This window comes from Dendrobium catenatum, unplaced genomic scaffold, assembly GCF_001605985.2.
Source record: "Dendrobium catenatum unplaced genomic scaffold, ASM160598v2 fragScaff_scaffold_1220, whole genome shotgun sequence".
Classification (NCBI taxonomy): Eukaryota; Viridiplantae; Streptophyta; class Magnoliopsida; order Asparagales; family Orchidaceae; genus Dendrobium; species Dendrobium catenatum.
This window is the reverse complement of record NW_021319682.1, coordinates 12,206,008-12,221,906: the sequence shown is the minus strand read 5'-3', so window position 1 is coordinate 12,221,906 and position 15,899 is coordinate 12,206,008. Positions and strand designations below refer to the sequence as shown.

The 15,899-nt window shown below is 36.1% G+C and overlaps 2 protein-coding genes across 3 annotated transcripts in view; both read right to left on the bottom strand.

Moving 5' to 3' along the window:
• Positions 1-6,948, bottom strand: part of LOC110092864 (ethanolamine-phosphate cytidylyltransferase-like) — a 28,145-nt gene extending 21,197 nt beyond the window's left edge. For both annotated transcript variants that reach the window (XM_020817561.2, XM_020817566.2), the window contains exons 1-3: positions 6,459-6,948; positions 5,570-5,805; positions 46-230 (exon numbers count right to left, since the gene is read on the bottom strand). In XM_020817561.2, the coding sequence (XP_020673220.1) occupies positions 46-230; positions 5,570-5,805; positions 6,459-6,817 (780 nt within the window). In that variant the 5' untranslated portion in view covers positions 6,818-6,948. The remainder of the gene's footprint in view (positions 1-45; positions 231-5,569; positions 5,806-6,458) is intronic.
• A 2,017-nt stretch (positions 6,949-8,965) lies between these two features.
• The window catches only part of LOC110092877 (vacuolar protein sorting-associated protein 32 homolog 2), a 28,460-nt gene continuing 21,526 nt past the window's right edge, over positions 8,966-15,899 (bottom strand). Inside the window, exons 5-6 of the mRNA XM_020817573.2 lie at positions 9,459-9,573; positions 8,966-9,342 (exon numbers count right to left, since the gene is read on the bottom strand). Coding sequence (XP_020673232.1) covers positions 9,160-9,342; positions 9,459-9,573 — 298 coding nt within the window. The 3' untranslated portion in view covers positions 8,966-9,159. The remainder of the gene's footprint in view (positions 9,343-9,458; positions 9,574-15,899) is intronic.

The window sequence follows — 15,899 nt, the reverse complement described above, 5'->3', positions numbered from 1 at the left end:
AATGAAAACTCAATCGGATAACAGTAACTACAGGATTCATACTACCTTCCCATTTGAGAATTGTACTATGCGCCGAGAGGTTGGTAAAAAATGAGATACACGAGTTCCTCCATGTGGAGGTTTTCCATCATCAAATCTTGGGTTGTGCCCATGGCTAAATTGCCTTTGTAAAGAAGAATGTGCATGATGATCTCCACTGGATCTCTCCCGCACACAAAGGAGCATACGACCTGGTGACGTAAATAACATTACTCAAAGAATTGCCCATACACACAATAAAGCAGCTCAGGGTAAAATAAGTAATGGAAAGTCAATTTGAATATATTAGCCGTTGGGCGTTAGAGTAATCAATTAACATGCATGAAACATCTATTATGAGCATTCATCCTACCATAGTTATTTCTTAAAGACTCCCATAAGAAACTTTTTCAGATTTAGATGAACCATTACTTAATCATTTGATTTGGAATCCTATACATTTCAACATTAGCCTAATAATTATCATAATAATAATAATAACTTTGAGAACATCATTTTATAAGTCATTGTTCGCTCAGGAAAAGATGGCTGACACAAACCCTGCATTCTCAAGCCTAAGGTCCTATTTTTCCCGAGGTATATTGGATTTTAAATTAACCAAATTTCCCCAAATGATCGGCATCAAGGTTTATTTAATTTTGAAGTTCCACTTCCTATGAACGCAAGCCCTTATAGTTAATAACCCCCCCCCCAACGCGCGTAGAAGAGAACTCTAGGTTCATGATGAATCAATGTTTAGATGTGCAACTGTTTTAAATTTTGGTTGTGGGGAAAAAATTTAGGCTCGATCAAGATCCTATGGTTATGTCATCCCGGGAATACCGTAGGTTTCAGCCTACCAACACTACCAACTGTTGATTGTAGTGTCCATAAAATCTGATTAGCAGTCATAAGTTGCCTCCTCTCAGAGATCTTGAATAAACTATAATGGATAAAAGTAGGTTATTTGGTTTGGATTGGGACTTGCAGCTCCACTTAGGAGTTGCCCGTAGTTTAGATTTAGATTGAGTCTTAAGCTCCGTTGATGCAATCAAAAATTTGGGAGAGGGACCCAAATTTTTTATCACAAAAGAGAATACCTTTCTAAGAATAAAAGAAACTTACAAAACTTATAATAATTAGACAAATTAAACAAAACAAAACACAATTTTAATATTATAAAAACTATTACAACTTGGACACTTACAAACGACTCTTACAAATGACACTTACAAGACACCCTATAGTTGCTTCACATGTTTGGATTTGGGTTGGAGCCTATGGCTTTCATTGAAAGTAGCTTGTGTAGCGGGTCATACGACTTCGTTTAGAAGTAGCCCAGATAACGGGTCCTACAGCTTCGTTTAGAAGTAGCCCATATGTTTGGATTTGGGTGGGGCTTACAGCTTTCATTGAAAGTAGCCCGTGTAGCGGGTCTTACGACTTCGTTTAGAAGTAGCCCAGCCGCCTAGGTTATTAGGGATGTGTTATTTGTTCGGGCAAAGTTTCCCCCAGTTAGTAGGATATTTGTTGCGCTTTAGTTGTCCTTTTGCTACGCTTTGCAAATACTCAGCGAAAGGGCAGCAAACATGCATTCATAATTACATATTAGCTGCCCTTTTACTGAGTATTTACAAAAGCACAACAAAAGGGCAGCAAATCCATACGGCGTTTGTCGTCCGGTCTCCGCACAGAATAATTCCTTAAGGCAGATTATAATTAATCAGATTCCCCTAATAATTGGATCAGAGTTTAGTTAGATCTAATTCTTACTTTTTATGAGCGTAAGCCCTCATAATTAATTACCTCTCTTACTGCATAAGAGAGTACTCTCGATTAAAGATGAATAGTTTAAAAATATTTTAATCTCATTTGTGGGGGATGGAGGTAGACCTGATCAAGATCTCAAGGTTTCATTGTCCAGAGAATATCGTAAGTTTCATCTACCAACACTATCAATCGTTGATTGTGGTGTCAAGAAAATCTGATTAGCAGTCATGGGTTGCCTCCTCTCAAGGATCTTAAGTAAACTAAAGTGATTAGATGTTAATTTTAATTTTATGGTGGTTTGAGGTTTATATATGTTAGAATACCCAATAATTTATTTAATTGTGGGCTTACGGCTTCATTTAGAAGTTGCCCGTTAGTTTGATTTAAGTCAGAGCTTACGGCTTCATTTAGGAGTTGCCCGTAGGTTTGAGTTTGGTTCGGAGCTTACGGCTTCCTTTGGAAGTTGTTCGTAGGTTTGATTTTAGTTCGGAGCTTACGGCTTCTCTTGGAAATTGCCCGTAGGTTTTGATTTAAGATAGGACTTACGACTTCATTCAGAAGGTGCATGTTGGTTTTATTTGAAACAGGCCTTACGGCTTTCCTTGGAAGTTGCCCGTAGGTTTTATTTAAAACGAGGCTTACCGCTTCCCTTGGAAGTTGCCCGTAGGTTTTGATTTAAGATGGGGCTTACGGCTTCATTTAGAAGTTGCCCGTAGGTTTTGTTTAAAATAGAGCCTACGGCTTCCCTTGGAAGTTGCCTGTAAGTTTGGTTTAAGATGGGGTTTATGGCTTCATTTAGAAGTTGCCCATGGGTTTGGGTAGTGGATCTTACTACTTCACTTAGAAGTAACCCAAAGTGTTTAAAAAGTGGATCTTACTGCTTCACTTGGAAGTAGGTCTGAGTGTTTAAAAAGTGAATCTTATTGTTTCACTTAGAATAGCTCGTAGGTTTGTTTAAGAAGTGAGTTTTACTGCTTCACTTAGAAGTAGCCTTTTACTAGTGTTTTGTTGTAGTAGGTTTCTTTCTTGTTTCAGCGCTACTTCTAATTACAGTATTTAACTTTTTAATATTATAGTTTTCTTTTGTTACAGTAGTTGTTCTTTTTCATGCACTGCAATTTTTGTTTACATTGCTGATTTTTGTTCATTTATTTGCAAGAGTTCATACTACCATTGGAGTTTGCAGAGGAGCTTGCAGAGCTTGCACAGGGATTTTGGAGAGTTTGGAAGGCTTTGTTGCTTTGTTTGGAGAGTTTCAATTTGTTTTGTTTAAGAGTTTGATGTTTTAGTTTTAGTTTAAGTTTGAGTTCTAGTTAGTGTTAGGCTTCCCTTAGGAGTTTAAATTGATTCGTTAATTAATTAATTACAAATTATTTAAAATTAATTTAGTGAATAATTCTCAAATTACTCTCTGATAGTTTCAAAAAAAAATTGGCGGCCTCCTGACATCTCCTCCCCGCGAAGGGAGGTCGAGACGGCACTTGTCGTGGTTTCTACCCGCTCGGATCAAAGATATGACGGCGTGGGGCCTTCGAATTAAAAATCATCACACCATGATCAAAGATCGACGGCGCATGTCTTAAAATCTGCAGTGTTTGTTGCTTTGTTGCCAAAATAAAAAGTTTATTTAATTATACAACAATCTTATTTTTATTATTTAATTCAATTGCAGTCGGTAGAAATGGTCATGCATACATAATGCAACAGCAAGCAGTTTGGATTGCTATCGTGAGATGTATTGACGGAGTACTCACGAATCTAGAATAGATGGACAGTTCATGTAGATAAGTCAAACACACATAAGGATTTCTTGGGTGTTGGAGGAACGAAGAAGGTGTCGAACCGGAGCAGTCATGCATGTTGGGCAAGTCAGATCAGGAGTTCGGCGGGATCGGGCGAGGATGGTCGCATGTGTACATGCGGGTCGGCGTGGACTGCGGCATTGGAAGAGTGGAGTTGATGTTTGCGTGTAAGAGCGTGCTTGGGTTCGCACGTGAGAGCGGGTGTTTGTTCGGTGGGATCAGAAAGGCAGAGGGGGGTCGCAGCTTCTATTCATATGAGTGAGCGGGTCAACATGAGAATTGGGAGTTGGGGTGGAAGGAGGCACGGAGGAGAGGTCAAATTGTGTGAGAGAATGATGAAACGAGAACAAGAAATTAATGGGACTGGTCGAAAGTGTAAGTGTTTCTCTCCATTCAATTTCATGTCATTTTATTGATCGACTCGCCAAACAGGTGTGTTGTTTCATGAAGAGAAGTAAATACCACCTTTTCTATTTTATTATCTTCCTTTTTTATTATTTTTATTTCAATAAGGAGACCTAGATTTCTATTGGTGAATCATTTTATTTACCTCATTTTTTCTAAATATCTTGTTATTGGCTTGATATCATTTTTTTATTTTGTTTAAATTTGATGCAATTCCATTTTAATTGCAATAAATAAATTATAATTGCAAACTAATTTTGCAATATTGACATAGTTATTTGTTGTGTTTAGTCTTTAGAGATTCTTTTCATAATCAATTAGTTATTATTGGGCTAGTTTTATTTTCCTACCTTCATAAGGTAGTTTAGTAATTAAATGGATCTAGAGGTTAAGAGGTGAAGCAAACTTATTTATGCCCTTCACCTCACTTTGGTGTGAGTTACTTTCAGACTAACCTGAGCTATAGAAGGAATTCTCTCTTTTGGGGTGGATAGCCCATATTTGGGGAATATGGTGGGCAAAAAAATAAAGCAATGGAGTCGCCAGAATTCATGGATCTTCTTCGACAACTGCTCTAGGAGGCAGCCATTGATTTCAGCAGCTGGAATCCAGGTAGCAATGCAGTAATTCAGTCCTTCCTGCTGCAAACAGGAAACACCAGTGGAAGGAAAGGCTGACAGCTCATATTCAGTGGCAAGTAATCCAAAGGAAGCTTGGTTCTTGAACTCTAGCTGTCTTTGTTTGTTTCTTGCAGGTTTCTGCTACGTTTGGAAGATGTTGGACAAGCAAAAAGAAGAAAAAACAGCAAAAACCACTTGGTTTGAGGGCGGCTAAAGGGAAGCACTGCAGAAAATTTAAGCTACAAGGTTTGGGAATGGATCGAATCCAACAATTTCAACATACTATGTTTTATGTTTTCTATTTCTTTTTCAATTACTACGGTTTTCTTGTTTTTGAACATTTAATCTACCATTTTTTCTTCTTGGAGTACTTTTCAAGTGGCTGGAAAATACCAGCCAACCTTGGATATCTGACAGCTGCCATGGAAGTAAGACAGGCACAGCCTCCAAGAGAGACTTGTAGCTCACGGCTAGGGAGTTGGGAGTGTTGGAAAAGATGTAGTCAAGGCGCAATCAATGCAGCTGTGAATTCTGGAGGTTTCCAAAGGCAAGAGCATGGAGTGTAGATAAAAATAAAAACTTGTCAGATTCAATCCATTCCCAAAAACAAACCAATATCAAGCCAAATATGAACATAAATCGAACTGAAGCATTCAATTATCTATGGCTTCTTTTTTTTTTTCTCAATGTAATTTCAATTCCCACTTTTGATAATCGGATCTTTGATTTCCAAGCATGGCCAACTTGAAATCAAATTAAACTATGCTTTATGCCCACCTCATTTAGAGACATAATATGCCGCAAGTAAAATTTATCTTGTTTCCTAATACCAAAGTCCAAATTAACCTTAAGAAGTGATATCATGCATGATAATTGATGTAAAGAACCTCACAGAAAAAACAAGTAAAATTGGAAATTCTAATACAACATTTTTACATATTTGTATAAAATTACCAACAATGTCGGTGCTTGACACTCCTTCAGTTCTCTTGATCTGCTTATAGCGGCCAGCTTTCTTGGCTAGTGCATATGCATCAGTGCCATCTGGCAGCAAGCAAGGGTCATCCCCATGAATAATATAATCTATATTATACTCATTGAAAAGCTTGTACATGAATTCCTCGTTGATGGCATAAGGAGCATCTGGGATGACCTCATCAACCCATTTTATTGCACCAACCATGATCAACCTACCACATGGAGTTGCACGCATCAGAAATAACTCAATGTGCATGAAGAAATATTTTTTATTTCTTTCAGAATCTTTTGAAGGGCAAACAATTAAGATAAAATGAAGAGTAAACAATGAAGCAAATAACTTGCAAATTAATATATACACGCTGCGTAGCATATTGAATGTTGAAGTTCATCACATATCAAAATATAGAAATATTAAGCCATCAAATATCAATAAAAGGAATATGGAAAGAGGTGGAGGGCCTAAATCTTCTATTAAAAAAAAGCGGGATAACGGGAAAAGTGCATACGCTTCAGACAAAAGAACACGTCTAATTTGGAAACAGAAGACAAAACACCCTAACAACATAGTAACAGGAACGAGGATAACGGATTTCTCCAACTAGAAAAAATTCACAATGAAAAGAGTAAGCTTAATCAGAAATTTGGACAGTAAAAAAATATAGAAAAAAGCAGAAATGAACAATTACATCTTAGATATTGCGAAGGGAAACTTAAATAAATAAATAAAGACAATCTGATCAAGTGACCAACTCTGGCTACACTTGGCGGTGAATAATGCATCAAATAAGGGATAGGCCATTCATCGCATAATTCATGTCCCTCAAAAACAATCAAGACTGGCGATGAAATCCAGAGCACAAACCTTTCTTTGATTGGCGTAACAGGCGGGCCCTTGTTCTCCGTGATCTCCTCATCACTGACCACACCAACGACGAGCTCGTCTCCGAGCGCCCGCGCCTGCCGGAGGGCGTTGCAGTGGCCGTAGTGCATCATGTCGAAGCACCCATCCATATAAACCCGTATTGGCCTCTTTCTCCTCCTACCCGGCAACCTAAACCCACTAAACAGCGGCTGAAGCGGCGGACCATAGCCCAGGTGCAGAGCCATCACAGAAGCGCTGAGCACAAACCCGCCAAGAAGCATTGCCGCCGCGTAGCGGGAGTTCGCGAGCTTCTCCAGATCGTAGCGGCATCCGCCTCTGTCGTCCTTGTCGGACGCCATAAGCAGAGAAAATCGTGAAGCACTCGGATCTAGGGTTTCTGGTCTCTAGGACTCGATGAGGAGGAAATTCATCTCCCGCCATGGACAATCTTTAGACATCTCAAGCGGCGACGAAAAGCGTTGGATGAAGCCACGGTAATCTGGGCCCCGTTTGTATGTTTACGAGCCTGCGTTTAGGGGAATCTGGGCCGTCCATCTGGTGAATTTTCTTGGTGCTCACGGTCGGCGGCTAGTTGAGGTTGGAATGACTTTTCCGTGGCCGTAAGCATTTATTCCGTAACTCGTGATTTTTTCGGATAATATTTGTATGATAAAATGGATTTAAAAATTTTCCATTTTTTAAAGAAATACAATAAATAAATTATTTATATTATATTCATTTTAAAATAATTTTAAATTTTATTTTAATCAAAAATTTGATGAAAATAGGAAATCTATTTTTTCTGATTGATTTTATGAGGATTTACGTAAAGACCTTAAAATTTTATATAGTTACCTATATAATACTTCATTTATTTATATTTATGCACATAATATTCAGATTTTAAAATTGATATAAAAAAATATTATAAATAAAATCTATTTAAAATTACTTTAAAATGTCACAATCAAAATAGATAAAAAATAAAATTAATATTATATATATTTGTTGAGGGCTAAAATATACGTGGCGATAGAGTTATAATCATTCATCTTAGTGTTGTACGGATACTCAGCTCACACACAGAGAACACAATATTTTTTATGTGGAAAATCCTGAAAAAAAAAATCACGGAGTCTGACCCTGTTGAAAACGATTCAATTAAAATTCGAATAGATTACAGCGGACTGACTCGTCCTTGAGTGCGAACATATTATAAATGCCAATCGTATGATTAAAATCTAGTGACACATATGGATGAAGATAATTTATTGAGGATGTATCAATATTTATATTTATATTCATAATAACTAAATGAGCTTTTAGGAAATACATGTTTTAGATGATAATTTTTAATGGATTTAATATATTTAATTTGGGTTGATCTTGGTGTCGTTGAGTTCGTATTTCCGAGACGCTCAGTTCGACTATAAGCTTGCTGAAATCGGAGTTCGGATGCTCCCGAAATTAAATTTTAAAGTTTCCAACTAGCTTTTTCTCTCGAGATTCGCGTCCGATCAAGATAATTTTTACATGGCGTATCAAATATATTTAATGATTTATCCGTATCTCATATCAAACTTTAACCATTATCAAGCCAAATATTTTTTAGTAATTAATCCTTTCAAATTTTACTAACTATGAATTTACAAGATTTACACTATCTTATTTGTAGCCAAATAGCCCATAAAAACTGTTAAATTCTGAAAATTGTTTCTTATGATATAATTATATGAGATCCAAATAAATATATTGATATCATTTGCATTAAAATTAGATTGAATATACTAATTAAGAAAATCATAATTATTAGTAAGGATATTATTAAAATTCATTGTGATAAAACATTTTATCTTTATTCCCTATCATGATTTAATTTGCTCCAATAATGTTCATTAAATTATTAATTAACATTCATCTTTTGCAGAGTAACAATGTTTTTTTACTTTTAAGCCAATTAAAAGCATACTACCAACTTGAAATTTAAAACATTTTAATTGATAGCTAAAACTCCCAACTAGTTGATTGATTAATCAAGTTCAAATCAACTCACGAGTTCACTCATTTATATTTATGATTTAAATAATAATTATTATAATAAACTAATAATAAAACTAAAAATTTGTAAGAAAAATAATAATAAAATCACTTAATACAAAAAAGATAAGATAGAATTTTCAAATTTTTACGACAACATTGTACATAAAATCTCAAAGCATAATACATTTTAAGTCTACTTTGTATTAATTTTTTTTAAAATGAGTCAGCTCACGAGCTAATGAGTCAATTATGATGAACTCAAATTTGTCTTGTTAGCTCATCAAGCTCAACTCACAAGCCATTTATTGAGTCGATCCAAAACCAAAATTTCCAACCAACAGATCATATACACAAGCTTCACGGGACCTCTTGATTGATAACCAAAACTATCAAAACTTCCAGCCAGCAGACCAAGATGAACTATATCTAATATGATAAATCTAAATTACCCTAAAAGCGAGATTTCATTTTCTTGTTCATGTAATTCATTATCTAATATTAAACTGCATGTTATAAAAATAACTAAAAAGATCAGTAAAAATTAGTGAGAACTATTACATAATTACACCATGTTAAAAGCTTTCTTTAATAGTAGATATATGGCATAGCTACGTGCATCATATATACATAAACAAGGACCAAGTACTGAAAAGTCAGAGAGCTACAGTGCCAGTTCTGCTTGAAGAGCAGCAAGCTCATCTACATCGCTAGTATGTCGCCCATTTGCGCTCTGTGGATGCTGAGAAACAGGCATCTGAACTGCGGGAATCGCGGACGGTGGCTGCAAGAGTTTTTCTTCCAGCTCTTCTCCTTCAAGTTCCTCCAACTCAGCTTCTAACTCATCCTGTAGAAATAACTTCAGCAGTCAAAAAGCTTGATTTTAAGTACAAAGAAGAAATATTTATGTACAAATGAAACAATATAGGAAGAAGATAGAATAAGAATTGCAATGAAATGAACCTCATCGAAGTCAGCTGCAACACCCACAGAAGCTGCGAGAGACTCTTGTATCTGCTTCATATTCTCTGACTGCTCATTGACATGTTCCATGGTTTTATCAATATTATCAACACTCCTGCAGAATGAAAATACATGGCAAAAGTTTTTCAATCTTAGAAGAAATTGATTCATGCATGCAAGGATTCAGTTTTTCATGCGAGTTAAAGCACTTTCCAACTTTAAATCAAAGCAAAGTCAGTCTACCTTAGAACGGAGACTGATTGATACGGGTATTTGTAAGGTATATATTAAAACAAAATGAGTTTGTGATGCGGGATGGATTGTTAATTGCCAAATACAATTAGAATGAGGTAATGCATGTTGAGCACATGAAAGAATTAGGATTCCTATATCAAAGACCACTAAATATATATAAATGAGAATATGATCAAAATGATCTCTTTGTTGTAACCTGGACTTATTTGGCCCACGAGTTTAAAGCAACGGAAGCCTCAACCATCCACCACATATTACGCACAACGAACCATGTCAAACCAGCCAAGCCGATCGGCCTTTCGCATGAAAGCTCGATCGAGTGCCTTCACACGCAACAAATCGTGATAATCACATGATTCTCCCGCCTCCCCTCGTGATTTCCCGCTCTTGATTCTCCTCTCGACATTTAAAGCTAAAGGGAGGCTAGGCCATCACTTATTCTCGTTCCCTTGCCTCACTAAAGCCGTCAACATTCTTCCTTCTCCTCACTCTTCGCTCCTTTCTCAACTTCGCTCCTTTCTCATAACAGTGGCTATCAGCGAATGTCTCTCAAACTCTCTCCTTCTACAGTGTGTTTTTCCCTCTCCTTCTCTCTTTCTTCTTTTTATATTTCTAATCACCAACTTAAAGAGTTTTTTCAATTCTATTATGAGGCCAAATTTCATTTGTATTAAGTTTTATATAACCTTAAATTTTTCGTAGGATGAGTTTTAAGTTACTTTGGGAGGTCTCATTTGAGTTTGATGTTTGATCAAACTATCTTATTTTGTATCTTTCATATATTTATTAATCTAAGGTTGTTTGTGGGATACCTTTAATTTTTGTCTCCATAAGTTGCTTGTTAGGTCGTAGGTTAAACCACATCAATTGATAATTTATTTGATGTTTATAGTGTGACTATGATTGATTAGGATATTCATCATTATGATTCGAATTTTGTGCTTAATATTATTTTTGGCTTCACTTCTTTTAGGACCTTCAAGTTGTTGCCCTCAAAGCTTTTTTTGTTGAATATCTAATAGGCCTGGAGTTCCTTGTCGCTCGCCTAAAGGTAAGTAATTGTTATGTATTTTGGTATAAACATACCCTTCCTTATTATTAGCATAAATCATAGCTATATGTAATAGGTTTTCAATAATTTATTAGACCGACAGTCATGTTATTTAAATTTTTTCTATTTTATGCATATGCTCATAATAAATAGCAAATTTGATGGATAGGTCATTTTTAATGTATTATTGCACAACCTCCGGTAAATTAAATTATGTAATGCTCATTGAATGCAATAAATAACATAATTATAAATTATGTTATATTATGATATGAAAATTCACATATTGAAAATATAACATCTGTTGAAAATCATGCATGAAAACTTGAAAATTATAAACATGTGTGCAATGGTATGTAAGTCGGTAGAACCCTACTAGATATTGGCTAGTCGGGTCGACGAACCCACATAATGATAAATCTATAGAAAATCATTAGATTTTCTTGGGTTAGTAGTATTTATCTACTCATTGATGGGTACTTGACAGAACAACTATATATATGAGCTAAAAAGCATAAATGACTGATAAGTCATTTGGGAGTATGGTGATATCCAACTTGAAGCATTAAAATTATATTATTTTTATAGCAGATTGATATATGCATTTGTTACACTAGCATACTAGAATCTGTCGTAGAAGACATGACATATGTTATTGCAATTTTGATATATAATGACTATAGGTTACTAATCTCACGTTTTAGTTGTTCATATTGCTTGCCTCATTCTTTTACTGATTATTCTTTGATAAATAGGAGTTTCTTGTTGGATTTGATTTATCAAACTCGTTTTTTTTTTCATAGCAGGTCCTATCGCAGTGCTAAGTGGAATGTCATCTTAGGAGCAGATTTATCTATAGTAGATTGTATTTGGTAATCTATATTTTGTAGCAATTTATTATGCATTTTGACTTTTATGATTGGGTGGTTTAATTCATGTTCGTTGTTTCTTTCAAACTTATGTTGTTTGATGTAGTCATATTGTTTAAACGTGTTATTATTGAATCTCTATTAATGAAATGAATATTTGAATTAGCCTCACAATAGAATTAAAAGAACTCTTAAGTGATTAGAAATATAAGAATAAGAAAGATAGAAGGAGAGGGAAAACTCACTGTAGAAGGAGAGGAGATTAAAGAGAAAAGAGCGAAGAGGGACGAGAAGGAAGTATTTTGGCGGCTACAGAGAGTCAAGATAAATAGAATAAGCGATGCCCTAGCATCCTAGCTTTAAATCGCGAGAGGAGAGTCAAAAGAGGGAAAATCATGAGAGGAGTCAGGGGAATCACATGATTATCACAATTGGAGAAAGAGATGTCGCATGCAAGGCGATCGGTCGAGTTCTTGTGCGGAAGGTTGATCGGCAACTAGTTCAACACGCTTTATCGTGTGCAAGATGGACCGGATGGTTGAGGCTTCGACTATTTTAAACTCCTAGGCCAAACCGATCTAGAGCATAACACCCTTGACTTTTTATGAAAAACAAAAATAGTCCTCAATTATATTAAAGGATCATTTTGATCCCTCAACTCTCTAAAGAGGAAGCAAAATAGTCCTATCATGAGACTATTTTGATTATTTTTTTAAAGACTTGAGGAACCAAAATGTATTTTAATATAGTTAGGGACCATTTTGGTCCTTCATAAAGAGTTTATGAACTATTTTGATGCTTTTCTCATATATAAATTCATTTTCTTTATGTGTAAACTAGAAAACTATGAAATTTAGAATCCAAAACCAAAAATATGATGATGAGCCTTTGATGATAATCTCCAATGCATTGATTTATTCTTTTCCTGCTTGAATGCCTTTGAAATTAATTTGCGCCTTGAGAAAGTCAAGATGAAAGAGTATTGAGTGTGAAATTTAATTTCGTTAACTATTATGGATAAGATTAGAGAGAGTCGCCTTAGATGATTTGGTCACATTAAACCGAGGCCTTCCCATGACCCGGTTAGGAAAGTTGAGGTATTAGATTTTACTTTGGTTAAGAAAGGTAGAGGTAGACCTAAAAAGACTTGGTTAGAAAATATTAGAAATGATCTTTCTTTATTAGATTTAAATGAGAATTTGACTTTTAATCGGACACAATGACAAAAAAGGATTCATGTAGCCGACCCAACATAGTGGGACAAAGGCTTGATGTTTTTGTTGTTGTTGTTGTTGTAACTATTATGGATAAGATTTAATCTTAATATTTCAAGATTGAAAGCTATAAAGTTTAACTTCACTCACATTTGATTTTCAAAGATGGCATCTACATAACTCAATTTATGCTTGATTTTCCAAGATGATGATTGATGGATATATAACTCAACTCACGCTTGATTTTTCAAGATTTTGGCCACCTAACTCAAGTTCCATTTATACATATTTCTTCTCTCCTACCACCTCATATGATAACTATAAAAAGGAAAAGAAACAAATGTTTAAAAGCATTCCTCCCAAAAAAGCAACAAAAAGAGGAGAGAAAGAAAGAGAGGGGAGAGAGCTAAAATCTAAAAAAGGATAATAAGTTTTTTGGGGTGCTAGTAAGGGGGTTTATTAGGTTTTACCAGGAAAGAATTGTTGCTATCTTCAATTATAGCAAGGGAAGAAGCCCCTGGTCATAACAAAAAAAATTGTTCTTATTTGAACTTCTGCAATTGAGAGGTGAAGAGAGTGATTGGAGGAATAAAAGCATCTCCTTTGTCTAGCCCTCCTATTCGCAACAAATGATTGTCATCTCTCTCTTAGGCAAATTAAGTGGTATGTTTTGTTCATATCTCCAACTTTATATGAATTTTAATCCTTCATGTATCTATTCCAAAATTTTATGGATTATTTGATCGTTATACAGCTGCGGATATCAGCCTACTCAAACTAAACCAAGAAGTTTTTATGTTCTCTATTTGTGGTGCTTGATCTCTTTTGTAGTAATTTGCGGTTTATTGTACTTATGAATAAAGCGCTCTCTTTCTTAGCAAAGAGATGGAAGTCCCATGAGCATGCAAATGGATTTATTTATTACAAAGTTTGTGCATCAAATAAATCCAAATAAACAGATAAGAAAGTCAAACTACAAAATCTTTGAGCAATTAAAATTTTCACGGCAATTATAAAATTTCAGTTGTATCATATTTGAGCAATATCATCTCCAACAACAAGATAATTAGAAGAAAAAAGAAATTCTTTAAGAGAATAATTCATCAAAGTAAAAAAAACATGTCAGTATAAGAAGATAATTTCTTATAGAATTAGTTTGTACTTGTGTTGTGCTCGAATAAATAATATATCCAACTTCCACACGGATTGTTGAGAATTGGAATAAAAAATCTTATTAAATCACAGTTAATATTAATAAGGACAAAACTCCTGAATCTTTTGCTTCTCAGTGGTTAAATTTAATAGTCAAATCCAATTATTCATGTAGCCATAATCATGAAATGGAGACAACATAAACAACGAAGCCATAAGTAGTTTCAGTCGTGGCCATGGGAAGAGACCCTGCCACAAGAGCAACATGCAACCACAACTCTAGGAATAAACAAAAGACAATACAATCTTGCCACATGCAAGAACCATTGGCATTAGGGGTGTCAATTTTTGACACGACATGAAACCCGACCATGGCCCGACCCGGAAAAATCTGGGTTTGGGTCGACCCGGTTAGCAAACGGGTCGGTTTTGGGTTCGGATATTTGACCCATTTGAAAAAAAAGGGGTCGGGTTCGGGTTGACCCGGAAACCCGAAATCAACCCGAAGTTGACCCGGGTCCGAGTCCATTAGCCCAGCCTATCCGCCCTAGCCTGCTTCTCGCTTCCGCCCTAGCTTGCTTACAGTTCAGCGCTGCAGTCCGGCAGTTGCCACGAGCCCACCTTCGGACTCCCAACAAACCCAACTCCCCACGTGCCCACCACCGCAGCCCGCCAGTCCCCACGGGCCATGCGGCGTGCCTCAACAGTCCCCACTCCCCAGGCGCCCACTTCCGCAGTCTGCCAGTCCTTACGGGCCATACGGCCACGTGCACCTCCGCAGTCCCCACACGCGGCGTGAAATCCACGCGGATGTCCATGCGGCATTAGGCCGCAGTCCCCATGCACCTACCTCCGCAACCCATTTTCATGTCGGGTCATGTCAACCCGGCAACCCGACGGGTCCGGGTTGCATTTTCTGACCCGTTTGCAAAAACGGGTCGAGTTCGAGTCATGTCAAATAGCATCAGGTCAATTTCGGATCGAAATTTCGGGTTCGACTCGAACCCGACCCGTTGACCTGAATTAACACCCCTAATTGGCATAGTAGCAAGACTAGCATTTCATAAAATATACAAATTTTTTAAATATTTTAAGTTATTTTGAAAAGTGTGCCAACACGTATCCAAATGTTTGTAAATATCACATGATAACTTTCAGTCGTGTTAACATATCAATATCTATGTCAAATGTATCAATATGTGCAAAGCATATTAACACCCCTTTATTTCTATTCAAATGCATACGATGAATCAGGTAGATAAGCCAAGTACACAGTTGGTTCCAAGTTGAAGTAAGAGCCGTAAGGGTCCTCGAGAATTGCCACTAGTTGGATCATCTCGTCCAAAGCAGAAGATTAAAAAACACATCCTTAAAAGTCATTCTAAATTCATAATAGCAGGATTGATATTGGGCTCCCTTCGAACATATAATTATAAGTCATAGCTTATTTAGCCTCTCTAACAAATAGAATAGTAAGTCTAAATATTCCTGCTAAAGTCCAAATAATAAATCAAAAAGTTATCTCTATGGGCCTTCCACCAATTAACGAGTGAACAAAAAATCTAATAAGCCCATCAAACTAAACCAATTGGGCCACCTTACATGTAGGACAATGCCTTAAAACTCATTAATGAGCTTTCCCTATCCTCGAGGTTGTTGGTCCCACTTATGGCCTTTCCAACAGATAGTAATCCACATCTAGTTTAATAAACTTTTTATAAAACCAACAAAACCATTAAATCAAATCTTAGGTCTTCCATTCAACGTAAGCCTCCAGCCTATCCTAAGCTAGATCCAACTCGCATGCTAACGAGCTCTCCAATCCACCAACTAAAACCATAAAATCAAAAAGATCCAACATGTATCATATAGACACGCTTCTTCACGTAAAGCTAAAAAA